Genomic DNA, 27,773 nt, shown 5'->3' with positions numbered 1-27,773 from the left:
ATTAATTTTGTCTTTCAGCTTCCAATTCTTTTTTTTTTTTTGTGCTCAAAAGGATGGGCTCAAATGCTGATTAGTAGTTATAGTAAATAATAAGTCTGGATAGTGAGAGTGGACTCTGAAGTGCAAATCTCAAATCTGATACCCTAGTCCACAAAGTGCCTCCAGCTGGGGCACTGCAAAAGGGCGGAGGATGCCATTCAACAAGCAGCAATTGTCTCTTGTCGCTACATTCTACTGTCCGATGGGAGGTGAGCAGTGCTGCGATTGGCTCCTCAGTCACAAGACGATGTGGGCTCCCTCACACCATGTTGTGGTGGTTGTTTCTCTCAATGATGTCAGATGAAGGGAGCAGCTCCTTCTTAATCGGGGAGGGCGGGGGTGTGGCCGGCTTCACCCTTGGCTTGAACAGGTCTGACACATAGAACACCTGGTGGACACAAAGTGAGATAAGATGTGAAAAGAGAACTAAACAAAGATTGGATTGTGTGCAAAAAAAAGTTTCGCAGTGCTGGTTTAATGCAAATGGCACACAGTGAAGGACAGCCAAGCTACTGTTTTAATTTACATATACCGTGTTTAACTTATCTCACTTGATTTGACTATGCTTTAGTCAGTCTTACAGAGGCATTTCAAGGATGTCTGATTCCAAGATATGTGTGAAGTATTACATTTTATTGTACAGCAGAGAAGTCAGCCCTCTATTGGTCGGATTAAGTTGTAGAATAGTTTCTAAAAGTGTAGATTCTGGTACAGGACCTGAGCTTGAAATATGGGAATGAATAAACGGTCTGGCTTGTAGATATCTGAAAAAGTGTGATGCTGGTAGACTGTATTTATTACAAAGCTGTTCAAATTATTCTAGTTTGGCTGACTATTCCACTTTTGTGACACTCCATAAATATATTATCCTGATAGAAGGTTTAAAGACATGGACACAAACAGGCTAAGAGGGGAAAAGTCATGGAGATGTGGAGATGGGCAACTTTAAAGTGGCAGTTGGAGGGGTGAAATTAAGGAAAAGGCTGTTAAAATTCACGCGAGCAGCTCATTCCTACATCTACTCTGATCACATGCTGGATATAAATATAAATGTTTATTCTGGTCATAAACAATTGCTTCAGTGGGGACTGGTTACTTCTAGTTCTAGTTCTGTGACAAGTGGCATCATCCCAAGTAGAAAAATAAAGCATATCAATCCCCGCACACATCATCATGCTACTGTCAAACAACCAGCCACAGGGTAAAAGACAGATTTTTACCAAAAAAAGTACCTGTAGCTTTTCAAAACTTTACAAGGAAAAATTGCTTTTATAACCCACTAGCTTAAAAATTTTAAGTGCTAAAGTTGTGTACCACTAGTGCTGAGACATTTGAGTGACAGGTAGGGTGCTATCCAGGTCCCTAGCTGTCTTTAAGCTTTATCACAGCTAATTCAAGCCTCCAAACTGAACCTCTTGACTGTGTTTGTTATTCTGGTGCTTTCTATTTTCATTTGAGTTCAAGGCTCCAGTTTTGGAGACTGAAATTCTAGTATTTAGTTTGCATGTAACTTAGCATGAATTAGCAGGTATCTATGTCTGTGCAGTGCACGCATACAGTCTATGTATGCACCTTAGAACTACATCCTTTCATTCTTGAAATCAAGTCTTCAAAAGAGGTGTTCTCGAACCAGTGACTACATACAATCTATGCTCGATACAAGAATATTAACATGCACATGTATTTTCTTATGGGCGGGATGTTCTTGAGAAATGTTAAAGTGAATTTTGCATTATATCTTGATGTCCCAATGAGAAGTCAGGGGTATCTGCAGAATGCAATGTGGGCATCGGCTAGAAGATGATCTGCTCCTAAACCCAGGTTTTTTCTTTTTTGTTGGATGAGGAATGCCCTTTGTGGTTAAAAAGCATCTGTAATCTTGATACTTTTTAGTGACAAGGAACTCCCTTCTGCATTTCCTCCACCATGTTCAGTCCCAGACTGGCAACACTGAGTAATCTGACTGAAGGAAGTGATCTTAGTATTGCTCACTCTAATATAGGAGGGATTTAAAAAAAAACAAAAAAACAAAAAACTAATTTGGTGGTGAATAAAGGAAAGGAGAAAAAAAATAAGAAAAAAAGCTTTTCATAAGATCACAATGACATCATATGCCAAACAGGAAAATGGGGCAAGAGTGGACAGGAAGTGGGCCCATGGAAACTCTAGCCCACTGTATCAGTGGATTACCGTTTCCACTTACACGGAGCAGAGGTCAGTCATGAGCAAAACTGGCTTCAGCTGTGGACTAACACACACAAATACATGAAAGCACACACACATAATTGGCAGGTACAGCAGCTTTTCCTTCCATGATGCCAGTCCGGGCCGAGTGAATGGCCTGTGCGATGGAGTCCAGGGGGGAGAAGCTCCCATCAACACTAAACTATGTAAAAGGGAACCTTTACTGGGAACCAGCAGTACAAGGAAATAAAATGAATATTTCCCTCAGGGATTTTACATGGATTGGAAATGATGCTGTCATATGGAAATTGTCTCAAGGGGCAAACAGTAGCCAGTTTAGTGTTCATCTGGGTTTTCTGCCCAAAATACTTGACATGCAGTCACTGATCTATTTATAAAACAAAAAGTGTCCCATTCGCCGCTATTTAAGCTTGATATTTCCAGACTATAAGGACACTTAGCGACATTTGATAGAAGGGCGATATGTAGAATGACACCTTCATAACAGATGGGTGCTTTCATGGACTTTAAATGGCCCTTGGTGTATACAACAGTTGGTTTGGGCACTGTGTCTTAAATGCCATATTATAAATGCTATGACTCATAGAGTGTTAATGGATATGCGGCCATACAGCTGAGGTGACTCAGAGATATGGGAAACTTTCCATACTTATCATGGGGATTTCTCATGGCCAGCTACATCAGGCCCTGTTGCTACATGATTCAAGACCAATCACACTTGACCTTGACCTACCCTGTTGGAAGGCTTATCATGACCACACCACTTCCTTTGCATAATATACACTAATGCACCTAAAGCATCTAGCCCCATTGTGCTGTATAGTGCATACACAGCAGTTTGGTGTTTTTTCGTGACAACTGCATAAAAAAAAACTTTTGTACTTTTAATCGCATATCTTTACACACAGTTAAAAGCAGAGTCACACAGGAAGTTAGCTAAGTCAGTGTCTTCTATTACTTAGAAGAACCTGACATATATAAAATGTTTTTTATTAGTTTGCATGCACATGAAATCAACTTTAATTATATTATAACCACACATTTTCCATTTACACCAGAAGAGTTCGGAGGAGCAGCTACAGCTATTATACAACTGCATAATTCTAAGAATGTTATCAGTCAATGGCATCGTCTCACACTTCAAGCACGTATCTTACTGTAAATGTCCCTGAACAGATAAAAATTACAGTGTAGGCTATCTGGTGGCACAAATAGAATTCCAAATTTACATTTAGGTTATATCTGTTTACTTCCTGTTTCTATATGAGTTCATCGGGACCACACAAAGACTGCTTCGCTCTCTGAGCGCCTTGGTTTGTTTTTTCGGGGGGAGTTTTATGCCTGACCTGACGCCTTTTCGCAAATGACAACGAACTTAGAAAAACAAATAAACGCTGCCCCCTTCTTCCTTCCTCATCACAGCTGGTTCTTGTTGGATTCAGTCGCCTTGACCTTTATTACAACTCATATTGAAAACTGGGTCACTGTGTCTTATAGTAAGTACCAGGTGAGACAGTAATACTTCCTGTTGTGGTATTTTTAAAAACTATGGGTGTATTTAACTCAGAGACTTTATCTGTGTGCACAGACAACAGGGTTTAAAGCAGCACTTTACTTACAGTAAAGCACAAAGTAAAGTCTACAAAGCCACAGTATAACACATCACTACATCTGAATGTGTCCATAAACATTTGAATTGTTCATTTACCGGCAATCAGTGGGGGTGCACAGCGATGAAAGAATTAACTGTAGCCCATAACAATAACGTCCCGGCACAACACACATCTTTGCAGTGAGTCAGCTAAATTTATTTGGAAAGGAAGATGCTGTTTCACAGTATAACAGTATAACAGACTAGCAAGAAAATCCACTAATTCGTCTCATTTTTTCTTCACTTCATCAAGTCAGACCTTTGCGTATCATGAAGTGACTGGAAAATCACATTTTCATGTTGAAAGGTTCAGACTGGATTAATGGACTGCATACCATGAAACTCCTAAATTCTTTTACCTTCTTCATCATGATTATTCTTCATTTTACATTTACAAAAAATGATTAAACTTGTGTAGTTTCTAACTTAGAATCTAAAGATCTTAAAACTTTCTGCTGGCATCTGAAAGCCACACAGGCTTTACATCTTCTCTGTCCTGCCTCCACTCATCTCCTATCAGGCGCTTTCTGCTCCACTGCTTACTGAGAGGCAGAAAGCGCTGAAGTAAAGTACTCACAGATGTGTGTTTCTACTAAAACCTGGCAAATCAGAAGAGGCGTCACGGATTGTAAAAGTAACCTCACTGCCTTAATCGGCAGGGGTTTGACTGTGTGCGCATGTGTGTGTGTGTGTGTGTGTGTACACATTATATGTGTTGTAAGTATATGGACATGAATAATGTGTCTGTACGTCTGGATTAAGCTGTCTCTCTTCATGCAAAAGCAGAAAGTTTGTGGGATAGTTGAGTTGGATTAAACCCATGCTCATCCCAAGCCAAGATGTCAGACAAGGCTCTTCTCTAGTCACTTTCCTCCCTTCACTCCTCCCCCAAATTTGCCAATTCAGAGTTCAATGCGTATATTTCTAAAAAACATAATTTCTTTACTTGTCAAGGCTGATGTCGTCAGAAGGCTGCTCCCAGCTGGAGGAGAACTGGTTTCGCCAGGCCATTACAGTTATTGTTTTACTTGCTGGTTTCTGCTCATGAATTCTAATCCAGGTATTGAAGGACTGTGTGTTATTCTCTGTGTGTGTTTGTGTGAGTGTCTTTGTACATTTTAGCTCTGCCAAGGTCTGCTAGGCGCCACTACTGAGGTCTTGCTCAATCTTATGAACCTAACTTTCCACTTTGATGATTTGGATCCTGTCGAAAGGTAAGTGTGTGCGTGCGCGTGTGTGTTCACGTCTGTATTTTTGCCACAGGCAGCAGAGTTTAGCTGAGTCCTGCTGTGCTGATAGAACCAGAGCCACCAAATAAAAAACCCAAATAATTAACAGCCTCATTCCTGTTTCAAAGGCTAATCCTCTCTCCCCTCCCCTCTCTCTCTTTTTCTTTTTACCCCCCCCCCCCCCCTTTTTTTTTTTCTTCTTGACCCAAATTCCATTTTCCTTGGCTCCATCTAGCTTAGTGCAATGACGAGGGTTATGAAAATCATCTGGCAACTCCTGTGACAATATGTCACTAAAGTAGCAAGAATGGCTGTAGAGTATGGAATCCCACCAAGAGGCAAAGATTCACTCCAACACACACACTCACGAACACACTTCTTAACTAGGGCTTGGCTCCAAGCAATGTGTTATTCATTAAAGGGAATCAGATTGTCCTCACTTCATTGCCTGCTCCGTTTCTCCTTTTACCAAAAGCAGAGAGAAGAAAAAGTGGAATAAGGAAGATAAGTTGAGGCAAACTTTATTTGAAGACTGCTTTGGTTGTAGGATCCACAATGATCAGTTATAGAAAAGGTGTAAATGTCAGACACTCTCCCTGTTTCTAATTATGTTGCATTTCTCGTATGTCTCAAATCGTTTGAATGTATTGTGTGGTGTTGTGTGAACTCACTATGCAGTAGGCCACCAGGGCTCCCTGCACAAATCCTGCCAGGACATCGGTCGGGTGGTGCTTGTGGTCGGACACGCGTGATAGGCCAGTGTAGAAAGCCATCATCAGCAAAGTGAACTGGAGCAATGGGCGGAGGAGACGAGCGCCACGCCATGTAAACCTGGACTGTATGTAGAACTGGAAGCAAGGAGGAGAGAAGAGAAGAACCAAATTTAATATGCAAAACTGTGCACATGCTCTGACATAAATTCCCTTCGACAAACAGAAAATGTTCTGTGTATTTGGTGTAAAACATATAACCTAAATTATCAGAAGGCAGTAATAAACCCTCACACACACCTGACTAGTTTTCATAAAAGACACTAAACGCTGCCTTTATAACCCTGCACCTGTGGTGTCTGTGTGTGTATATTATTACTGTCTGAGAGGTCTAGACTGACTCAAAGTGGGCAGGCGCTTGCCAGATCCGTAGAGAAATACATACTGTCTTCTGAAACACACACACTTGACTGCATGAGACCCGGACATGACTGATTCATGGTTCAAGATCCCAGCTGTAAAAACAATACAACCACAGTATGCCACTGAACACACACACACACAAATACACACACACACACACACACACACACACGCATATATATATACATACCATGCCATGCATGCTTCAACACTTGGGATGAACTCTTTACCCTCTTATAGTGCAAACAGAAGACAAAACGGATGCACCCCCTTACACTCCGCCTGCAGCCCATTTTCTGGGTCATGATGAAGACAGGGGAGAACCAAAACAGGAAAAACTAAATCCAAGGCCACTTTCAGTCACTTACACAAGAGCAAAGTCATACACGCTCTTGCTCTTTTTTTATCCACTTAACATGCACAGCGGTGAGGTCAGCCCAGGTTCCTCAGACATCCTGTGTTTCTCCACCACTCATACCCCTGACTTCCTGTCTCTCACAACCAGAGACAGAGGGCCTGGGAGGGCGAGCCTCAGCCAAGGTCTACCCAGCCTAGACCTCCATACTTGTGTCCTATAATCAGTCAGTCTAACAATTCCTGCAGACAGTGCCGGCCTGCAACCCCCAACCACTAGCCCTGGTAGGTGTGGACATAAAGCTCTCTCACATTTCCTCTACGACACCCTATCATTGTTCTTATCCTTACGATAGCTGAGGAAACGATCCCTCCCATCCCTTCTGTTCTTGTTCTCCTCCTCGCTGGCAGGGATGTTTAGACTTCAGGCTTCCTATACAATGGTTGTCAGGTAGTGAGTTAGAACTACTGATAAGAGCTTTTGACTGACGTAATGCACCTATGAATGAAACCTAGCTAAAAAAAAAAACAACTTTGCACAGCCTGTGAACCTTTTCAGTTTAACAAAGTTTTAATGAAGGATGTGGGAACAATAATGAAAACTTGAACTTAGTCAAAACATGAGATATTACAACCTACCAGTCAGTGTGCCCATATCTAATTCGAACACACTGAGGTAACCCAAATAAGCCAGTCCAAGCCTGGTTCAACACACTAAGTCACACAAAGCATGTGAAAGCATTCATGATCATCTAAAATAAAGTTCAGTGTCTCGTCTTTAAATCCAACATGACCTCTGCCTTTTTAACCGAGTCTTGTTCCCAGAATTTGTCTTGACTAGTTAGATATGAGGAAAATACCAACAAAACACAACAAAAGGAATAAATTCCCATGACAGATGGAGCCAAAAGCGACACAAAGTCTGGTGGTTTCTAAAGGAATCCAGTAAGATCTTCTCGCCTTGTCCCTCTTGCACCAATTCAGAGTGAATGTTAAATTAAAAAAAACATGAACAAACACAACAAAGTGAGAAAGAATTAGAAAGCAAGGTCTCGCTTTACATGCGTGCCCCATTCTCCTCTTTTCTTTTGGTTCACACCATGTTGTGGCACATTAACACAGCTGTGGTTAGAGCCATTTTTAACTTGAATACAAATATTGTCTTTTATTTAACCACCAACATGCATTCTGGCCCAGAAACAGTGAGATATCGTATAGTCACAACTAACTCACGCAAACACTTCGTTTTCTCATTCTGAGAATACGCAGATGTTGAGTGTGCATTAGCCAAAACAAAAGATAGTTCAGTGGCACACACAAATGCACGCATATGCTTGTTTTCTGTGGCTGTGGTGTTGCTGAACAGCATGCCATGTGGTCTGCGCCAGTTATGGGTGTGCTGTCTCTGAAGCCTATGATGCTGTTAAGGCACAGCTCAAACCACATCAGTCAGAGATGCAGCACTGAGGCATGCTTGTCAGGAAATTAAGTGCTTCAACTTCACTAAATGCCAATTAGCAGATGAATTGAGGTTGTGAGAAAGAGGACGAGGTGGCAGCCCCAATGTGGAAATGACACTTTCAAAGTGGAAAGCGATGAGTGAGCGAAAGCACCAAAGAAAAGAAATATGTATGCCACTAGAGGCTTTGATGAGGAAAAAGGCAGCCTTGATAACCTATTTTCACTAGAACGGTTGTGCAAAAAGCAACATTTGCATATGAAGCTGTTCCATCTTCTATTTATATTCTATTCATTTAATTGTTTTAAGTATTGAGTATTAATCCCTGACATTAATTCTTATTAGCTACCACGTGTCCTCAACTGTCAAACTTCTATATTCTTCATATTCCTTTGGTTTTAATTTAGAGTTTGGCTCTTAGTGACGTCTACAAGAATGCATATTTAGGCAGACTTCAAGAGGGGACTTCTTTGAGTGGAAAAGCAGCAGTTTCCTTTTACCACTGCGTGGGCCTACTTTGTGGTCTTTGTTTCAGGACGGTTTTGTATTCAAAAACATCAACTACAAGCTGTTCTGCCTCTTTTCAACTCCATTCATATTTGGACTGATGCTGGCAGTCCTGAGTTTACCACAGCTGGAACATTGGTCTTTGACTAGTGTGTCACTGTGTGGTCTGGATGCAGCACATCTCCATTCCCTTGCTACTTTCCCCCTGCGTTTTATGCAGTTCTTTTCCTTCGTCTGACCAGAGTGCAGCTGTAGGTTCACCCAGAGGCTGGGAAATACCCACAGCAACCTCTCACTGCACTGCACTGCAATCCACTATAATACATGGGATATTCAAGTGTCTTCACTCTGAGAACCAAGACCACCTGGTAACCAGGCCAGCCAAATCCAAAACACTGACTCTATTCTTAAATCCCTGTAGCATACAAGGGAGATTAAAATTTGTGGTCTGTAAACAAAGGAAGAAAGGGAGATGATTGGGATGTGTGTTTGTGTGTGTGTGTAGCTTGAAATGCCTCTGGGGTGCTAAACCCTACCAGACACCCACAACAGGTGGACTGAGAGAAAGATGTGGAAAGGGATGAGTGAGAACAGGAAGTATGCATGCAACTGTTTTGAAGAAAACAGGTGGAGTGCATCCATCCTTCTCCCCAAGGAATTAAAAAAAGAGTATAAAAATGAGTGAGGAGATGAAGAAGAGGAGGTGGAGCAGTGGATAAGAACAATGTTTTTCTCTTTCTTCAAGCAGTAAATCCCCTAATCAGAGCCCAGCCTTGTTTCCATAACTCCATCTATGTGCAAATCATTGTTTCTCTGATTGTCAGCATATGTGTGCCTGCATGAATGTTAGAATATCAGAGCTTGATGGTTACTTACACACAGGTAGAGCATGGTGAATAACGAAAACGAGGCATGTCCTGAGAAGAAGGATTTCCTGTGGAGAGAAACCGTAACTTTTAAACTCTGAAGGAGTACATTAATAAACATATTATATTCTGTTCATACTGTGTGTGCATCGTTGTTTACACAAACCTAGCTTCCTGTACTTCACTCTCTTCCCCAGTGCAGGTATAGTTGGTGATGTACCCCAATGAACAGTTAATAGTGGAGAAATTTGGTCTGCAAACATCTAAGAAGTGGGGTCTCATCCGACCTACAGACACCTTGGCAATGTCTGTGAATGACTGGCTGATGGCGCAGCCAAAGAGAAACACACCTATCTGCAAGATGACACACAACAGTGATTAGATAAAGCAGATGACTGTAACTGATTGTTAGATAAGAACTGTCTCCATTACTGTTGCTATGGTTTTAAGACTTCTACACTTACACAGCACAAGTACCTAAAACAATAATGCTGGCAGATTTATCGTACACAGGATATGAGTTTTTAAAATGTAGCATGCTATTCTAAGACCAAAAATTTTGTGGCTGATGTAAACGTTGTATCGCTAACAGATTTTAACAGCTGTTACTAATTATGTCTTCTGAGTAATTCACTACACTCAGTACTGTTTTTGACTTCCTCAAGAGGCTGGTCCAGAGACCACAGAAAGGTCTCATATCACTTCAGTTATATTGCACTGAAGGTTTATAATATTTTTTTGTGTTGATGCAAAAAACATGTTTCCTATCCCACTTTTGAGATAATGTTTTAGTTCCTTCAAAACATTCAATAGCTGTTATTAGAATTTACAGTCGACTATGTGCCTTACATAAAAATTACATACATACAATGTTAGGTTTGGCAATAAAATTGAGATGTTTAAAAAAATGCTTTACTATGTAAGAAATTATTAGAACACGTATGATGCCAGTCAGATGCAGAGCTGACCTGCTTGTAGAGAGCTGCAACGTAGGGATTCCCCACAAATGACTTTGTTCCTTGGTGCAGCTGGTGAATCCTGTAGCATTCTCCAATCACAATCTAAAAGGAACATTTTTTTCAGATACAGCACACAACACTCATTACAATTTTTTTAAGACGTTGCCGAATCAAACAGCACTACATTAGTTTCAGACACATAAAACCATGCAATAAAATTGTAACTTTTGAGTTATCATGCAGGAAATCTAACTCAATTCCAGGTTGAAGTAACAGAGAGATTATGAAGGATGTAACAGACAGGAAAGACAGGACAATAAATGGTGCAAAGTCACACATAAACAAACATAAAAGATGAGCATGGCCTGCCTTTCCCTCAGGCAGTTTGAATATGATGTGAATGTGAGCAAAGGTTCAATGATATGATCCGGTCTTCCACGTCGGATGTAAAGAATAAAAAAAGAAAGTGAACGTCAATGAAAAAGGAAAACAGGTATCTATATAATTTTTTATGGAGCTTTAGTCCAGTGAGCTAATTGTGAGTCCTGTGGTAGTCTAACCAGGAAATGCTGAGTAGAGGTAAGGCCCATTGAAAAGACCTCATCTATACTGAAGGGGCTTGCGCGCCAAGTCATGCCTTGAGGCACAAAGATGTCAATTAAGTCTGTACCACCTGGGTTCCTGGACTAATAGACCAGTTGCTCTTTCCTTCTTCTTCCCACAAAAGGCTTTAGTCTTCTGAATAATTTCTTTAAAAAGTATTTACCTGCACATCGTTATGCCTGCAGACATTGTGAATGTAAACAGCACTATGTGCACAGATGAATGTGCACACATTCACACTGCCTATGGCAGTCTTTCCACACAATGTACCCTCGTATTATTAGCTTCTTTTACTGTGTACATGTACTCTTTGTGTGTGCTGTTAATCTTGACAAACACATCTATTCTGGGTATTAGGTGCTCAGCTCAGCTCACAGCCAGGCAAAATAAACGTGGTGGTGTACTGCATGTTTGTCTGTGCTATTGTCATTGAATTACTCAGATCAGAGGTGGAGATTAAAACCACAGGAGGCTAATACAGGCCACAATTGTTTATTTTTGTTGCCAGCATTCAAATCTCTTCTCTTGTTTCTACCCCCTGTCTTAGTTTATATATCTGCTTGTATAGAGCATCTCTGAGTATCCCAGAGAATCTAATCTTTTTTTTTTTAGATCATCGTTATGCATGGTAACTCATAACTTCTAACTGTGGAAACAGAGTCTGCCAGACATGAATCTGTCTGACCAGCAGGGCTATTGGGATTTTCCTTTCAACAGAGATAAACAAGAGACCCAAGTGGAATCTGCTACCACTGCATGTATATATGTGCATATATGCGTATCCATGTGCCTGTGCCAGCATGGGAGACAGCGCGTGTGTTACAGGAATGGTGTCGGCATGGCAGTAGACGCCACTAATGGAATACAGCTGTGTAAGACACGCCAGCTTTGCCCACACGTGAACATGTGAGGGAGCTAACTAACACAAGAACAGGGTCCTGAATCCAATAAGCAGAAGAGCTGAGCTGGTCCAGCGTGTACGTGCGTGGGCGCCCACTAAGTTGATGGCACCGAGGCGACAGCGAAGCAATGTTTCAGTCTGGGAACTTATGAGGGGGCTGTGCCACATAGGAGTCTGGGGGCTGTAAAGATCATTTAGCTTGACCACGTGGCAGTAATTGTCATGCACCCCACCACAAGTCATTATAACATGTTTCCACTAAACTTGACCCCCTCTAATCTGCTGGCACAACACCAGAACCATTCCCGTTTTCTGGAGCACGGTTCCAGTCATGGGAATTTCATGCTGTTGCTAACTAGTGAGACGCTCGAGGCTACCAGTGTGGTAGCGAACAGAGCGCTGACATATTTACCAGTAGTAATGTACAGGGCACAGAGGGCACGGAGTCAGCCATGAGAATGGAGTAAGAGCTCATAAAATCTCTTTGGTATTTGGCATGCAGGCATCAACACACATATACACCAACATACACTTCCTAATATCGCTTGGGGGGCCTCTCACTACCGACTGACTCACTCACTTAGTAAAGTAATAAAATGCAGGCCATTATAAATGGCTTGGAAAAAGCTCCTGAAGAATGAAGTATTAAGAAGAAAGCATTATAGAATGGAGGGGGAAACAAAAAAGCACATTTAAAGGAAAAAACTGGAGAATTTTAGATAACACTGCATGATAAAAACAAAAATTTGATGAAGGCTCTATGTTAGGTTTGGGACTATGCATTTTGGTTTCTTAATGATCGTTTTCTTTTGTCTTATGCTTTAAATCCAGCTTCTGTCTGCTCTACCTAAAACACTGACTCACTCCCCACCAAGTTCAAGAAGATCCCGTGTTAAAAGATGTAGATATTTTGATGAGTCATCTTTATATAATCTTCATTCCAATATTGACCAAAATGCATTATTTGTTGCAATAAATAAGCAGCCCCACCGATCTCTGTACTTACTGGGGATATTAACCGGATATCAATTTTGCTCCATAGGAAGGAATCCACACCTTGAGACATCTGGTGTATGTTCTTAGCTCTCCAGTTGACATTGTGAAGCTACAATCTGCACGATTATGACTTAACAAGAGAATACCGCCTATTTACTATTTACAATACTGAAGCAGCGCGGAACTTCCGTTGGTCTCTGATAGCTGCCTATGGCTCTATGTGAAGAGCCACTTGTGACAGGGCCAAGGTGCTAATCCGGTCCAGACGATCTGATTTTTCTTTACTTTCAAAGATCTTTAGTGAAGATCTTAGTTCAGTTAAACTATATTCATAGATTAAAAATCCACTGAGCTATAAGACCTTTTGCTTTTTGGAATGTCAATAAATGTATGATGTTTCCAGAGCCAAAGTTAAATAATTTAGACCTCGACGTTAACCAAAATAGCCATAATGATGATTTTTGTCACAATTGAGTAACCCTACTATGACGTATCTAAGAGTTTTACAAGGATTAAACCAAGGGAGGTGTAAAGATCGACTTACGGAGAAGATGCCAATAAGAATGCCAACACCACAAAGCACAGCATCACTAATGGTCTCTCCCTCTTTTCGCGGGTACCGGATGGACTCGTCCGAACAGTAAAACCCGCGCTGGTACGGCTGTATGGTGCTAGTCTCAATGATCAGGAAAGGCAGGCTAGCTACAAAAGACACAAAGAGAGAAGGACAGGAAGAGGGAGAGAAGAAAGAAATAATAAAAGCACCAGGTCAGTTACACAGACACAAACAGGAGAGAACGGCGGGAGCACAAGGAGCATGCCGGCACTGGGGATCATGGGATAGCAGAAGTGGTTGGGGCTTAAGGAAGTCAGATGGACAGCTTAGAGCAAAGGAGTGACTGTTTTCCAAAATCAGATGCACTTGCAGCTTCAGAAAAAAGTTATATAAGCCTATCTAAACTTTGGTAGAGCTTATGTAGCAGAGTCACTCCTTCACAGCCACCTTCATAAACCTCGAGCCCTTCCTATTTCCGCCTTCAGAGTTTCCCATCGCCAAGTGCTTTTTATGTCGGATGGACTTACGGACACCGCAGGCAGTGTCAAGCCAACAGAAATGAGGACTGAGGAAGGTACGGTGCTTCTCTTGTAGGGGTAGTACAGGCTGGAGTCGCTGCAGTAAAACCCCCTGTGGTAAGGACGAATAGCGGTACGATGGAGTACCAGGGCTGGCAGCATAGCTACACACAGACATACACAAACACATGGATAGCTGCATGAACCTATGCAAATACATGAGCCGACTCACAGTCACATCTAATACGGGGAATCATACTGTCACATAGCTCAGTTTACTTACCTGTAAGCTGAAGAGAAAGTATCATTAGAAAACAAATTAGAAGACAAAAACCTTTCACAGGTGTGTGTGCTCACAGTAAACAGTCTGTTTACTCGACAAACTGTCTCCTGCTGCTCTAGTTGACAGTGCGACAACAGGCCATTGAGAACTGAGCTTTATCCTGTAGCTTCACTCATTCCTCACAGAGCAAACACACACTCACACTCAAGGCTATTGGTTCATTATTAAAGAAGAAAGAAACCAATCAACAGGGGGATATTGTCAATAAAGTTTGCATAGTTTTAGGGAAAAGAGTTTCAAAATATCTAGTAAAGAAAAAGAAACATTTCTGGGACATCCCTCTTGTACTACTCCTTTAACACTCCATAACAATCTAAAGAATTTCACAACTAATAACAATGCAGGGCCATGATTAGCCATTAGTAAAAATTCATTTTGATGTCTGCTTTCCTAACCAGTCTCACACACATGGACTAATATACTCCTGACAAGGGGGAAAAGAAATACACATCTCCAAATCAAAGCAATACAAATATAGGCGTGTAAACGCTGGCTGGGACTTTCAAATTCTTCTTTGAGGGATTTAAAAATGTGTGAATACCAAGAAAAACAAAAGAAAGCCCACCCAAATCTGGAACATTTTTTGCATAAGAACATGTTCTCATGCAAAATGTGAGCTATGTGTTCACAGTTGCTCATAAATAGAGAGAAGTCAAGACAAGAAGGTGTCCTGAAGACCCACATCCAGACACACCAACATATACATTCAATGTCAGACTGCTCAGAAAGTAGTCCCACATGTGGTTCATGTGGTTAGCTCACATCATGGTTTCCTTTGATGTTTTGGTTTAAGATGCAGGTCTACTCATGAATGCTGCTGAGAGCCACAGCTGTCTTCTCGCCAGTGATGGGTGATGAAGATCATGTTACCGGTCTGTACTGAGGAGCACAGCACTCAGATGAACTTCACGCAAACCTCAAAACACACATTCTTGTGCATGCCTCCGAGAGAAGCACACTCAGCTTTCAGACTTGCATAATGAAACCAAAAGAAGACAGTGTTGTCTCAGGTGCTCGCCAGATCAATGTGTATATGTTTAAGCCATGTAATATAGCTACAGTCAAGAAAAAAACATTTTTTCTTGATTTTATGCTGTTTTGCTTCCTCTGAAGACAAATTTTGCCAGCAGAGTTTAAAGCGTTTTTGTATTATTATAGCTGATTTTAGTGTGAATTAAGCTCTTTTTCTCATTGACTCTCTTTCCACTGGTCAACATAGGTCAGCAGATGTAATGGTCACTGAAGCAGACACCTGCACAAACAGCATGCAGAATTCATCAGGGCACTGGTGGGCCCACACAAGGCTAGCCCAGGCTACAGTGGTGTCTGAGAACCATGTTGTGCATACAACAGGAAGAAGGAGATGTGGGTGAGCACAGAATTGCCCAGGCAAGGCAGGGCGGGATGATCAACACAACTTAAGATGAGGAGATTCCAGCGTGTTTCTGTTCATACAAGACTTTCAGCATAATCTGCCTGGGAACTTGGCTACAGATACTTTAAACAAAGTGAGAACCGTCACATGTTAACTCTAGGCATAAACTGGGGTGTGTTGGGTAAACAGTCAGCCTGGAAAATAAAACATTTCCAAAAATCAGTTTCTGGTTTCTCTCACAGCATTCCCTGTTTTTCCTGGGGTTTTGCGTTTTTCTTCCCCCTTCTTTCCTGTCTTTCTCCATCCTTCCATGCTGGCCTGCTTGTGGAGGGAGGATTCACATGCTAATGAGGAGGCATGAAAGAAGTTCATGGGCTTAACAGACACACTCAGACAAAAACACACAAGCTAACCAGTGCTTAAAGGCTAAACCGATGGGAGAATACCATGGGAAACTCGGGAGTTGACCAGCTGAATGACTGAAAAAGTAAAGCGAGATTGAGCAATTGAACACCTCGACACTACCTATTGAGAAGTCATGAAAGCCTCTCTGTCTGCCCGCTGCACAGCCTTGAGATGCCAGGCTCTTTTGCGCTGCCCACCCACCCCTCCATGCTGTCGCCCTTAAAGCACCCTGTATGTTGGCATTCTCCTCATACCACAGTCAGTCCATGAAACTCTCAGCACAAATTCAAAGGCGCACCAGTGTTAACCCTATATGTCACATCTGAACCTCCTCTACAAACAGTGGCGTGAAGATATATGACCCCTTTTCCCCAAGAGCAAATGACCTTCGGGAGACCTGCTGACCCACAGAGAGAGGAAAAGTGGTGGAGGAGTGTCAGAGGAGGGAAAAACCAAGACAGAAGGGAAGGAAACAGAAAGAAGTGGGATGGGCTTTAGCAAAGACCTGTGGTGCATCACTGAATTAAAAAAAACAACTGCTTTACAAGTTCTGTCAAGAGGTCGCTTTTACGCGACGATGCAGTTCATACTTCAACTACCGAAACAGAGGAAACATTCATTTGAAGAAGTTGTGTGTGTGCTTTGATAGGAAATGAGCCTTACACACTATTAAGCCAAGGAGCTGTTTTTAGCACACAAACTGGCATGTAAAGAATAATTGGGGTCTAAAAATTTCCTCAATGGCGAGCTAGAGAAAGACAGGGAGGGTCTGAAAGTATGAAGAATTCAACAGGGGAAAAAAACATAAATGCACTCACACACACATAACCAAAGTGGGTGGCTTAGTGAGTTTGGGAACAGTTCTATTTGTCTTATCAGATCCTGTCATGCACTTCTCTCTTCAGAGAACCGCTGCAGACCACTAAAGACTTACCGCAGGTCAGAGAGAGAGAGAGAGGAATTCCTTTGGCTGGTTGAATCTGTGTTTATATGCAGAGGTCATGGCAGGGCCTGTGTATGTATGTGTGTGTGTGTGTGTGTGTGTGTGTGAGTGAGAGAGCGAGTAAGGGCACTGGACTTATTTTCCATTCGTAAATCCACTCACATGCTCACGCTCTGCTGCCTGCTGGAAATGACAAACACATGATAAAAATATGTCCACGTGCGTTTTGGTTGGGTTGGGGTTTTTAAATGTATGTATGTAGTTTTCTTTGTATGCGATCGAGTGTGTATGTGTGCGCATTTGTTTATGTGACTGAGATTATCCTTCAGGCGTCCGTTTGATTGGCTTTGGAGCTAAATTTGGCGTAGTCAGCGAGAGCTTCGATTAGCAGGGCTAAGACTGATTTTTTTAGTAAGAAAAAAAAGGATTTACTTTATCAAAATGTTACATAGCTAAAATGAAGAATTTAGGGTTTTTAAACAGTCTTCTTTACTATACAGTTCAAAGTTCCTTGAGACTGCAAGGCAATGATCATGAATTTGCTATCACTTTCTTTTCTTACCTTAAGCCTGGCTATACTTGGCACAACAGGAAACAATTGTTATTCCAGTGCCAGCTAAAGCTCTACATTGCTTAAAAGGTTAATACCCTTTGACATTGCACTAATATCCCTGTAGAACACCAGCGTGTATGTCGAGTCCATGGTAGCGAGGTTCCCGCACTTTGGTTCTCATGACTTTCTCACCGTTCTGGGTTTCTATTGATATTGTAATAGGTTTTCATGGCTTTCAGAAGCAAAATTAGAATGATATCGTTATTTTAGTGAGTGATGCTGATTGTCAGCAGTGAGTGTGAGAGGTAAATGGGAGGCGGAGCAGGGCAGAGGAAAAGGTATTGTAGTCTGCACTAATGGAGGATTTCCTCCTCCTGTCTCTCAATAAGCAATATGTGACTCGTTCTAAGAAGGAGTGGGAACAAGGACAATTCAGAGGAGGGTTAGAGAGGGCCGGGTCTATAGTGTCTATAGTGTCTATAGTGGGTTGTGACTCTATAGACTGAACAGTCAATCAATCAAACTGTTTAGTCGCTTCTTCTCTGATTTTTCTCACCTGTATTTTAGCAGATCAGATAGCAGCTCCGCTCACTTCCGTAGCTGAAATCTGCATGTCGCACCAATTATTGCAACATGCCAAGTGCAAAATGCAGTCTCTAAATATGTGGTTAGATTTACATGGATTCTGCGATAACAAATTTTGGACAATTTAAGCAATCTGTGACATTTTGAGCGAATTAGTAACAGGTTAAAATGTTTTCTTTTCTGTTAAACTAAGTGGAACTTTTTAAAAACCTATAAACAACATGATCTTTGCCTGTGTGGACATGTCAAAGCATTTATATTTTTCAGGCTACTGAAGAAACTCTTAATACTTTTATAATTCTGATTTGTAAATACCAAACGACATAATCTGCATTTGTAAAATGACGTTTTAAAGTGCCCTACATTGCTAAAGAGAAGTGTGGAGAGATATTATCTTGCGGTTATTTGATATGTGTGTGAATGAGAAGGAGTGTCTTTCTTTATGAGCGTCCTTTAGTCCGGGATTGTTGATGAATGAATGCTCTCATCCAGCTGCAAGTGACATTGCAATTACACAGTGTGCATGTGCACTATAAATGGGAATTGTGTGTGTCAGTAGTGAGACTGTGTTTGTAACGCACACAGTTTGTCATAGTGGCAAATTTTCTATTAAAACAGTGGTACATAGTGTATTTTTAACTGTTTCTATTAATTTATTTAATAGTAATCCCAGTCTCAATCTTAAGCTAAGTGTTTACAGAGGACACATATTCATTATCATTTGTACTGTCACCCCTGAGGTTTTAAAAATGGCATGCCAAGCAGATGCCTCGGATGTTTTGAAATTTGTCACACATCAAACACTTTACAGTTAGGCAAGCCCACCCAGTTAGCCCTATCTTAAGGTCACTAAAGCCATGAGCAAGACTATGTGAGGCCTTCCACATATTTAGAGATAGTGTGCATACATTCAAGACAGATCCCGGAAGAGCAAAAGGTCATAGGTGAGAGATGTGACATAACTCTAGGATTATACTATAGCCTACAGGATCCAAATGTCACTGTGACGCTGTGTATTGTATCTTCGAGAGTGTGCGGTTGTGTGTGTGGCTATGTGGGTGTGAAAGTGGATTACTGTGGTTTCACTGGCGACTTCAGCCAACTTCTTTCTGAAAAAATTTTAAGCCGTCGACCACAAAGGGCTTTAAAAATGTCCTCGCAATCCAAATAAACAAACTCGGCTCCATATAAACCACCCGTGCTTTTACCATACACATAATCAATGTTTAGGAAACATACGTTTATAAACGCGTGCACAAACATGCACCGATACAGATGTTTGGCTCGAGATATTAGTTTCTTTGTTTCCACAGGTTGCTGATGTGTCTCACGCATGTACAAAGCTCACAATTACACAAACACAGACGCACACATAGATACACAGGAGTGGCTGAGGTCAGCAGAGTGGTGCGCAGAGTGAATCCCTTTTTCCCCCCCTGTGTGAATGCTGTAGCGACCGGGGGGCCGCTGGCTGAAGCATGTGCTTACTCAGAGAGATTTTATTCACAGGAATAAATGCCTTTTTACACACAGGCATCTGTTGGGACACACTCTAGGGTCTTTTACCAGCAGGCACCTGTGTGGGCAACTTCTGAGTGCTGCTGCTGGCCCTGTGTTGCTTTTGGCTTGTAAGTGCATTTGTAGAGATGAAGAGAAATTCACCTTTGGTCCACATCAGAAACTAGGGAATGCGAGAGGATATTCATAATTTGTTTTAAAAAGATCAGTTAAAAGTCATGGAGACTTATTTAATGCTTGGCTGCACTGTCAGCAAAAAAGACAAATGCACAGCTGCTCCAATGAAGAGAAACATGAGCACCGTCCAGGGCCAGATCACGTTATCTGGCTGGTTGGTTAGATGGCTGGCTAGGCGTTTCTCAACGATTGCCATAATGGCATTATTACCCCTTGGGACAAAAGCCTGGCTGTGCAGAGGAGGGCTATGGATTCTCTGAAACCTGATGCTTCTATCTCTGGGTAATGCTCCCCTGAACTTAACACAAGACTGTCTTCTCATTCCAGCTCACCTCAGCTTATACCCCAGACCATTTTTTAATAACTGTGTACACAAGATGTTAAACTGCTGCTACAGTACAAATGTAAAGCATGATGTTTTCTAGTGTTACATGGATCCTCTTCAGCCAGGGGGCTGCTCTGTATGTAAACAGGATAGAGCTCAGTGGCTGCAGCTTAGATAAGGCCTGTGCCATTAAAGATGATGAGCTGATTACTACACAGCTCTGAGCAGAAAAGCACTACAGCCCACAATCCAGTCAACAATAAAGCTAGAAGCAGCAACAGCCATAAACCACTGATAGATAATAAAGCGACCTTGAGTACCCAGTAAGAAGCTTCTTACGCCCTCTCATCTCTCCCTCATTCACTTATTACCCCTCCCTTCTATTTCATCCTCCTTCAGTCTGCCACTGGTCTGTTGGTCCCTGTTAACGAAACAAAGAGCGCTGAGATGCATCAAAAGGGGTATTGTTCTCTCCGAAACAGAGAAATCGCCCTGACCCCCATCCCTGGATGCACACAGCACACACACAAATACAGAAGACTGTATATGCAGTAAGAGAAAGTGACAGACAGAGGGGCCTGTGTAACAGCAGGAAGCAGGCCCAAGAAAGGATATTGTGGGGGGGGAAAGAGATTTAATGAGGCCCATAGCTTCAGATCATCTGCCGCTTGCGCTCTAATTTACATTAAAGGGCTAGTGCCATTGTTGTTCATCACATGTTGACTAATAGAAGTAGAAATAGGGTCTAGAAAAACACTGGGTTAAATCAAAAAAGTAACTGTGGAAAAAGTAGAAAGTCTAAGAGTTAATTTCCATGGGTGTAATGGGCAAGTAGATGTTTGTTGCCCACATGCAGAATTCTGTGAAATATACATTTACATTTCTTGGTGAAGGCTAAAACACAAGTTTAAACACATTCAAAATTGACTGCTAACAAAAGCTTATTGTAAGGTCCTGCCCAGTAATCCAAAATGACTTAAATAAGCAGTTTGAAAAGTGTTTATATGAGAGGGATATAATCATAGATGAGACATGAGAATGAGAGGCATTAGTATTTAGTATTTAGTATTTATTTATTTATTGTCATTGTCAAGAACAATGAAATTGTGTTTGGGGCTTCCATACAACCCAAAAAAAAGAAGAAAATAATAAATACCCCTTAAAACCCAAGTGTACATATTTAACCCAGTGTGACTCCAATGCAATAAGACAATCCTTAGCAATAATGTTCGTAGAAATTCAGACAAAGACCTGAGAAACATGACAGAATACAACAGTGCAACCCATTCAATATTATTGTACTGTGAGATATGATATCAGATATGATAGTTATCTATTTAAGAAAAAGGGGGGGGGGGCAGGAGGGGGAAGAGAATAAAGATATGATGCACCAATGCAGACCAGTTCATTGCTATTAAGAAGTTGGATATGGTTATTGTCCGTGAGAGGGGGGCAGAGAGTTCAGGAGCCTCACAGCCTGTGGATACAGGCTGTTGGCCAGTCTGGATGTTCTGGCCTGTATAGACCTGTACCTTCTCCCTGAGGGCAGCAGATGGAAAAGGTGGCGCGCAGGGTGATGTTGGTCCCGCAGGATACTGTGCACCCTCCTCAGACAGCGAGTGGGGAAGATATTACTGATCTCTGGCAGACTTGTTCCAATAATTCTGCCAGCTTCTTTCACCACCCGCTGGAGTGCTTGCTGATCGGCCTTGGTGCAGCTGGGGAACCACACTAGAAATCCATACGTCAGAACGCTGCTGATGGCACAGTTGTAGAAGTTCAACATCAGAGATCTGGGAATGTGTGCGCTCCGCAGTCTCCTCAGGTAGTAGAGGCGCTGTTGGGCCTTCCGTGCAACTGAGGTGATATGGTTGCCCCAGGACAGGTCCTCGGTCACAGTTACCCCCAAGAATTTAAAACTGCTCACCCTCTCCACCGCCTCACTGCCAATGAAGAGAGGCAGATGGTTGTTATGACCCCTCTTCCGGAAATCTACAATGATCTCCTTGGTCTTTTTGGTGTTTAAGACCAAGTTATTGTCGTGGCACCATGACTCTAGTTGTTGCACCTCTGTCCTATAGTTTGTCTCATCATTGTTGGATATAAGTCCGAGCACTGTAGTGTCATCTGCAAACTTAACAATGAGATTGGACGCGCAGGAGGAAATACAGTCATGGGTGAAGAGAGTGTATAGCAGAGGGCTCAGAACACACCCCTGAGGGGCACCGGTGTTGACCACAAGGGTGGAAGAGGTGTTCTTACCCACTCTGACACTCTGTCTACGGTTAGACTACACTACACTATTGTTGTCAAAGCGTAAACTACAAGCTGGTGTCTTTGTTTTATTGTGCAATTTGTGTGCCAGGATGGCGACAGTATAAAAAAAGGTAAAGGAGATGAATGTGTCTGGTTTGTATAGCAGTGTGAACAGCTACAGGCAAATTGGTCAAGCTTATGCCTTCAGCTTGCCCACGGGAGCCACATGGGACACAGGTCTATAAATCGAGCCACACATGCCTCACACATGCTACCCACAGAGTGAATACAAAATGCTTCACCCTTCAGGCTATATGGTCCATTTAATGACAGCTCTGGGTGCCCTCTCTCTTATTCCCGAATCCCAAAGGACACACATGCACACGCTCACACCCACGCACCTCTAATCACAGCCCTGCTAAGGCACATACCCCAGGGGTTTGGTGGTTAACTCTTGCACCAACAGAAACCCACCGCATGTCACAATGACAGTCGGAAAATGTTGCAGACCTGTCTGGCATTGATGCCACTGGTGCTCTTCATCTCAACATGCACGAAAAACATAGATCTTCCCAAAAATGTGCACTTATATTAGCATCTTATCTAGGAGAGATAGTAGCCCTAGGCTTCTGTTGTCAGGGACATCTGCTGATCTTTATCTTCTGCCAGAGGACACTCGTCACCTCGTCACCTTCTTAAGAGCCATAACCTCACCTTGTCCTGAAGCCGCCAACAAACACTCATCACAGGCTGGGCACAGATAACATTTAGATATCATAACGACAAAAGTATAGTCGAGTAATCAAGCTATGTTGTGTTATGATGTGCAAAGTGTTCTCACAATAAACACTCAATCTGATTACTGTCAAAACTAAATCCTGAGACATATTCTTCTGTGCATGTCTATTAAGTGTCTGCTGTGGGTGACACATGAGTGTAACTAATGTCACACAAAGAGCATTGCAGATATTGATCATATGTGAGTCTCTTTTCTTTCTGACCTTTCACCTAATGTCTTAAACAGATCCCAATAAATCCCAGCCAAATATATTTCTAAGAACATGTTCATGGCTCCCACCTCTGAAAGACTTGTGCAGAATCCCTGAGAATATTTACCCTTGGATTAAGGTCAGCATCTTTGGATTGGAGCCTGTGTTTCAATTTCTCTGTGATAGACTCACATGCTGCTTCAATGTAGTTTTCTAACAGACACAGACTGTATAATCCATGCATATCAATATTCTTCTAATATTATTTTGTTCATTATTGATCTTTCCCTTGTTATTCTGAGACTATTATGAAGACAGAAGACTGGCTCCGGTAGAGAAGGAACACGGGGAAGGAATGGAGATAGATGTGGAAATGGACTAGGAGGCAAAAAAAAGAGACAGGATTTCATTTCACAACCACACCCACCTCCGACCGACACTACCTTTCCGTTTCCCACCCTTTCCTGAGCTCCACTATACACACACACTCTATATGCCCCCTGGTTCACTTACTCCCAAAATTGCACCAGATGTCCCATCCAGAGTCTTTGGGCACAGAGCTACAGCCAGATGAAGAATTTGTGAAATTCTCAAAAATATTTGTAGAGCGGCTCAGGATTGAAGTGGCTGAGGCCTGGAGAGGTGGAGGTTAAACCTCTCTGACTTTAATGAGAGGCTGTGTGACTGACTGCTGTAATGTTATAGCAGCTGATGGGAACGCAGGAGTCGAATACAGAAGGGTTAACGCTCCGGGGCCAGTTATGAAGCTGATTCCTCGAGGCCAAAAGGTTACGCTCTTCTTGGCTACCTGTCTGTGATTTGTGGAAAAGCAGACCGCTGAACACCTGACTGTATCAGAGCTCCAAATTTTGCAATAAACACATAATTAAACGTTTTAAAACATTATATATATAGTTTTTTGCCTCACAGATCATCATAAGGAGACAGATCGTGATCCTTTAAAAGAAGCATATATAGAGTCAATGAATCCATGTTTATGTTTTACAAAAAGACCGCTCCATCCCAAACCAGTTCTGCAGAAGCAAACACATAAAGTATAATCCCCTGTGCATTGTGTAAAACTTAATCATGGTTTAAGTGAGACTACTTTTGGATGCTTGGGTTCCAGAGGGCTCTAGTCTGCGTCTCGTTGCAAAGTGTTCTCACAATAAACATTTTTTTTTTTTTCAAACAGCCAAGAGAAGACTATTGGGCAGTGAGTCGCCAAAAGGGAATACGAAATTCTGCGGTCGAGTTTGTGTATTTATAGTGAGTGTATACTGTTTGTGTGCACGCTCCTTATAGCATTGCTAAATCAACTCGACTGCTCTGTAGGAGTGGAACCTGATCCAGAGTGAAATCAGCAGATGACGGTTGCGCTCAGCTGCCAAAACTATATGCCGTAACCCTGGTCTTGGTAGTTGAGTGCTGGAGAGAATGTGAGTATGCTTTTTCAATGCCTTTCTAATCTTGCTGTACTTTTGCATTATCAGTTTTCTTCAGCAAAACCAACTGGGATGGCTTCTTCATTAAACATTTAAAGATGTTTTCTTTTGTCCTTGTGTGCAGCTATAGATGGTCTCAGATGTCTTTTATGCAGACACTCATTATCTGCGCCTAAGGGTGTGTCAGTTGGGCACATTAACATCCTATAGGAAGATGTAACTGCAGAGACTCTGCGTGTAGAGCCCAGCTGGCAGAATAGGAACTAATTAAAGGTAATGAGATACTTATCTATTTCCCAGTTTTAGTAGTGTACACTACTTTTTAGCCATAAACAGGCTCAGAACAAAAGCTATCAACCATTAAGCATTCCGCTGAGCTCTTCGACAACACACCCGCATTCCTCCTTCCTCATTCAGGATGCCCTGATAACCCTCCCTTTCTACTGATCTCTTCTCCCTCTCTTTTAACCCCCTCCCCAGTCACCCCCTCGCACCAAACCCGCAACTCCCCCCAAACCCCTGAAGTGGGCCAACCAATCATCACTGAGCAGCCAGATTGTGTTTAGCATAACAAAGGAGAATCTTTGTAACCATTTGTTACTGTGTTCTTACATGCATTGTGTGAGTTTACAGGCATACATGCGTGTCTGTGAGTGCGTGTGTGTGTCCTAACAAGGCAATGGAGAACTGTCTGTAGAGCTTTAACCAATAAAGGAAGTTGGTTTGTGCAGGAAATTCAGTCCACATGTGATCAAAGCTCATCTACAGTTATATGAGTGCAGATGAAACAGTGTATCTCTGTCTGGGGTTCTTTAATAAGAAAACTAGTATAAACCCAATGGAAAACTTTGTCTGTCAGCGAGCTTTGCTTCTACCTCACAGCACTTATGTGGAGTTAATGTGCACCATTTGTAACATACTGGATGATACAATCCAGCTCCTGTGTGGTAGTGTTGCATACTTCATCGGTACTTTACTGGTTCCTTTATATTGCGCTATTGGTGTGTCTCCCACCTGCTCCTCTAAAGCCCGGTCAGCCACTGGTCCCACTTTTCGATCCCTCACTCAAATTGGAGAGGCCTTCCCCTACCACAACACATGCTTAAGCAATTATTCCACGCATTCCCCTGGACAGAGAGGGAGAAAGAGAGCCAGAAAGAAAGAAAGAAAGTAATTTGAAGTGAAGAGATCAGGGGCAGCTGGCCAGGGATTGGCAAGATTCTAGGAGTGAATGTGTAGAAGTTAAGCAGAACTCCCGTAATCCTTTTCCAAAAAAGAGAAAGGGGAGATGGGGGAATGAAAATAGTGTGAAAAGAAGGGGGGGGGGGGGGGGTTACTGGCGCTCAACACTAAAAGGACTGGGCTACAGTGACAACAGCCAAAAACAAACCAGCAAAACAACACACACACAGACACCAGACACACATACACAAAGGCAGCACACTGAATCTGTATGGGATGCCCACTGAACTTAGAACTAACACACATTAAAATTTCTGTGGGAGCAAATGAGAGCTAATGCAAAAAAAACCCTGATGTGACATTAGCTTTGGGGAATGTTTTGTGAGCTGTTAGTCAGTATTTTAATTACACTTTGATTTTTACTTCAGTCACCTTGCAACTCAGCCTATGGCCAGCTTTAGCTGGACTGATAAACATGTTCATCTGATTTGGGGTCAGATGATCATCGTTATCAGAGAACAGACTGGGGGAAGTGGTGGGTGTTGTCTGGCTATTTTTAAGGGCAGGTTAGAACACTTGAAAATATTTATGCCCAAGGCATGTTGACAACTGATCAATTACAGTGACACTCCATGGACTTTGAAATGATCAGTATATTACCCGGTGACAGTTATCTCCGATGAGAGAAGCTAGTCACCTGTCTTGACAACAACAAAGAAAAGAAGTTTTCTCTTCTTCTCAGTTTACAAACTGATTGTGATTCTGGGGTGAATTAAAGAAAATTAAAAGTGCGAACTCCTGAAATGTTGTTTGATTTTTTTTTATTCGGCACTTCCACTGCCCGGGGGTGTTGCGTTGGTACTGGATGATAAGGGGATGTAGCAGCTGAAGTTGTTTTGCAGTTACAGATAACGGGCAATACTTTTAAAATGATAATACTCTTATTGGCAGACTTGAGAAAAGGCGGGCACCGTTTATCTATTCTAAAGATGACTTTTATTGTGAGTGCAATGTGCAGAAGTTTCTGTCTTCACTTTTTTTTGCATGTACTCTACAAAAGCTGATGTGAGATACGCAGTTTAAATGGTAACAGAGAGGAAAGCATCGTGTAAACATATCTGTGTGAACTTACCAAGTAGAAGGCAGAAGACATCGAGCACTATTAGCACCTTCTTCTTACTGTTGTCAACACCATTGTTGTTATTTAACGTAGAGGTTCCTCCGTTCCTTGTTTCTTGAGCCATTGCTTTCTCATACATGTAATTTTGCATTTGATGAGTCCCCGTTTCAGATCAAAATCCCACACCGCACGGTCTATGAAGAAACTGTGTCAGGCTCTCAAGTCCTTGGAAGAAATGTCATGCAAAGCAACGGGAAACAAACTTCCCAACTCGCAGCTCTCTCGGAGTTTCTGATCTGTTTATGACTCGCTCTCTCGTATTTCAGTTTTACAAAATAATTAAAAGTCAGATGAGTAGTAGGCTAAATGGAGAACTGACCCGCGGCACGAACTTAGTTTTAAAAAATTGCCTGCACTGGTACTGAATGGAAAGCCCGCTCCCCTTTATCTGTCTTGTTTCAAAGACTTGGAGTGAGACTTGCGTTGCGCATCGACAGCCGCTCTTGTTATATCAATCCTTCTTCTCCTCCTCCTCCCCCCGCTCTCTTAGTTCCCACAGCAGCCCTCCTCCTCTCTCTGCT

General features: G+C 42.1%; 1 protein-coding gene across 2 annotated transcripts; it reads right to left on the bottom strand.

Annotated features, from left to right (window-relative positions):
• Positions 1–27,773, bottom strand: plpp3 (phospholipid phosphatase 3). 2 transcript variants are annotated; one of them, XM_026157714.1, is made up of 7 exons: positions 27,205–27,773; positions 13,986–14,140; positions 10,412–10,504; positions 9,610–9,797; positions 9,454–9,511; positions 5,796–5,972; positions 1–427 (listed from the first exon to the last, which is right to left on the bottom strand). In XM_026157714.1, the coding sequence occupies exons 1-7, from the start codon at positions 27,341–27,343 to the stop codon at positions 299–301; spliced, it is 939 nt and encodes a 312-aa protein (XP_026013499.1). In that variant the 5' UTR covers positions 27,344–27,773; the 3' UTR covers positions 1–298. The 2 variants fall into 2 exon arrangements, with proteins under 2 accessions (XP_026013499.1, XP_026013498.1); XM_026157713.1 differs by lacking the exon at positions 13,986–14,140 and adding an exon at positions 13,447–13,604 and having other exon boundaries at positions 27,205–27,772.

The sequence above is a fragment of the Astatotilapia calliptera genome, chromosome 23 (genome assembly GCF_900246225.1).
Source record: "Astatotilapia calliptera chromosome 23, fAstCal1.2, whole genome shotgun sequence".
NCBI classification, from domain to species: domain Eukaryota; kingdom Metazoa; phylum Chordata; class Actinopteri; order Cichliformes; family Cichlidae; genus Astatotilapia; species Astatotilapia calliptera.
Note: the sequence above shows the minus strand (reverse complement) of the source record. Positions and strands in the feature narration are given on the sequence as shown.

Bases quoted from the DNA above. Each gene is read 5' to 3' on its own strand.
- plpp3 (XM_026157713.1), bottom strand. From the start codon at position 27,343: ATGCAAAATTACATGTATGAGAAAGCAATGGCTCAAGAAACAAGGAAC. The intron at 10,505-13,446 runs GTAAGTCGATCT...TGTTCCTTTTAG, and splicing joins TTCTTATTGGCATCTTCTCC to ATTGTGATTGGAGAATGCTA. The intron at 9,512-9,609 runs GTTTGTGTAAAC...TTCTCTCCACAG, and splicing joins AGTGAAGTACAGGAAGCTAG to GAAATCCTTCTTCTCAGGAC.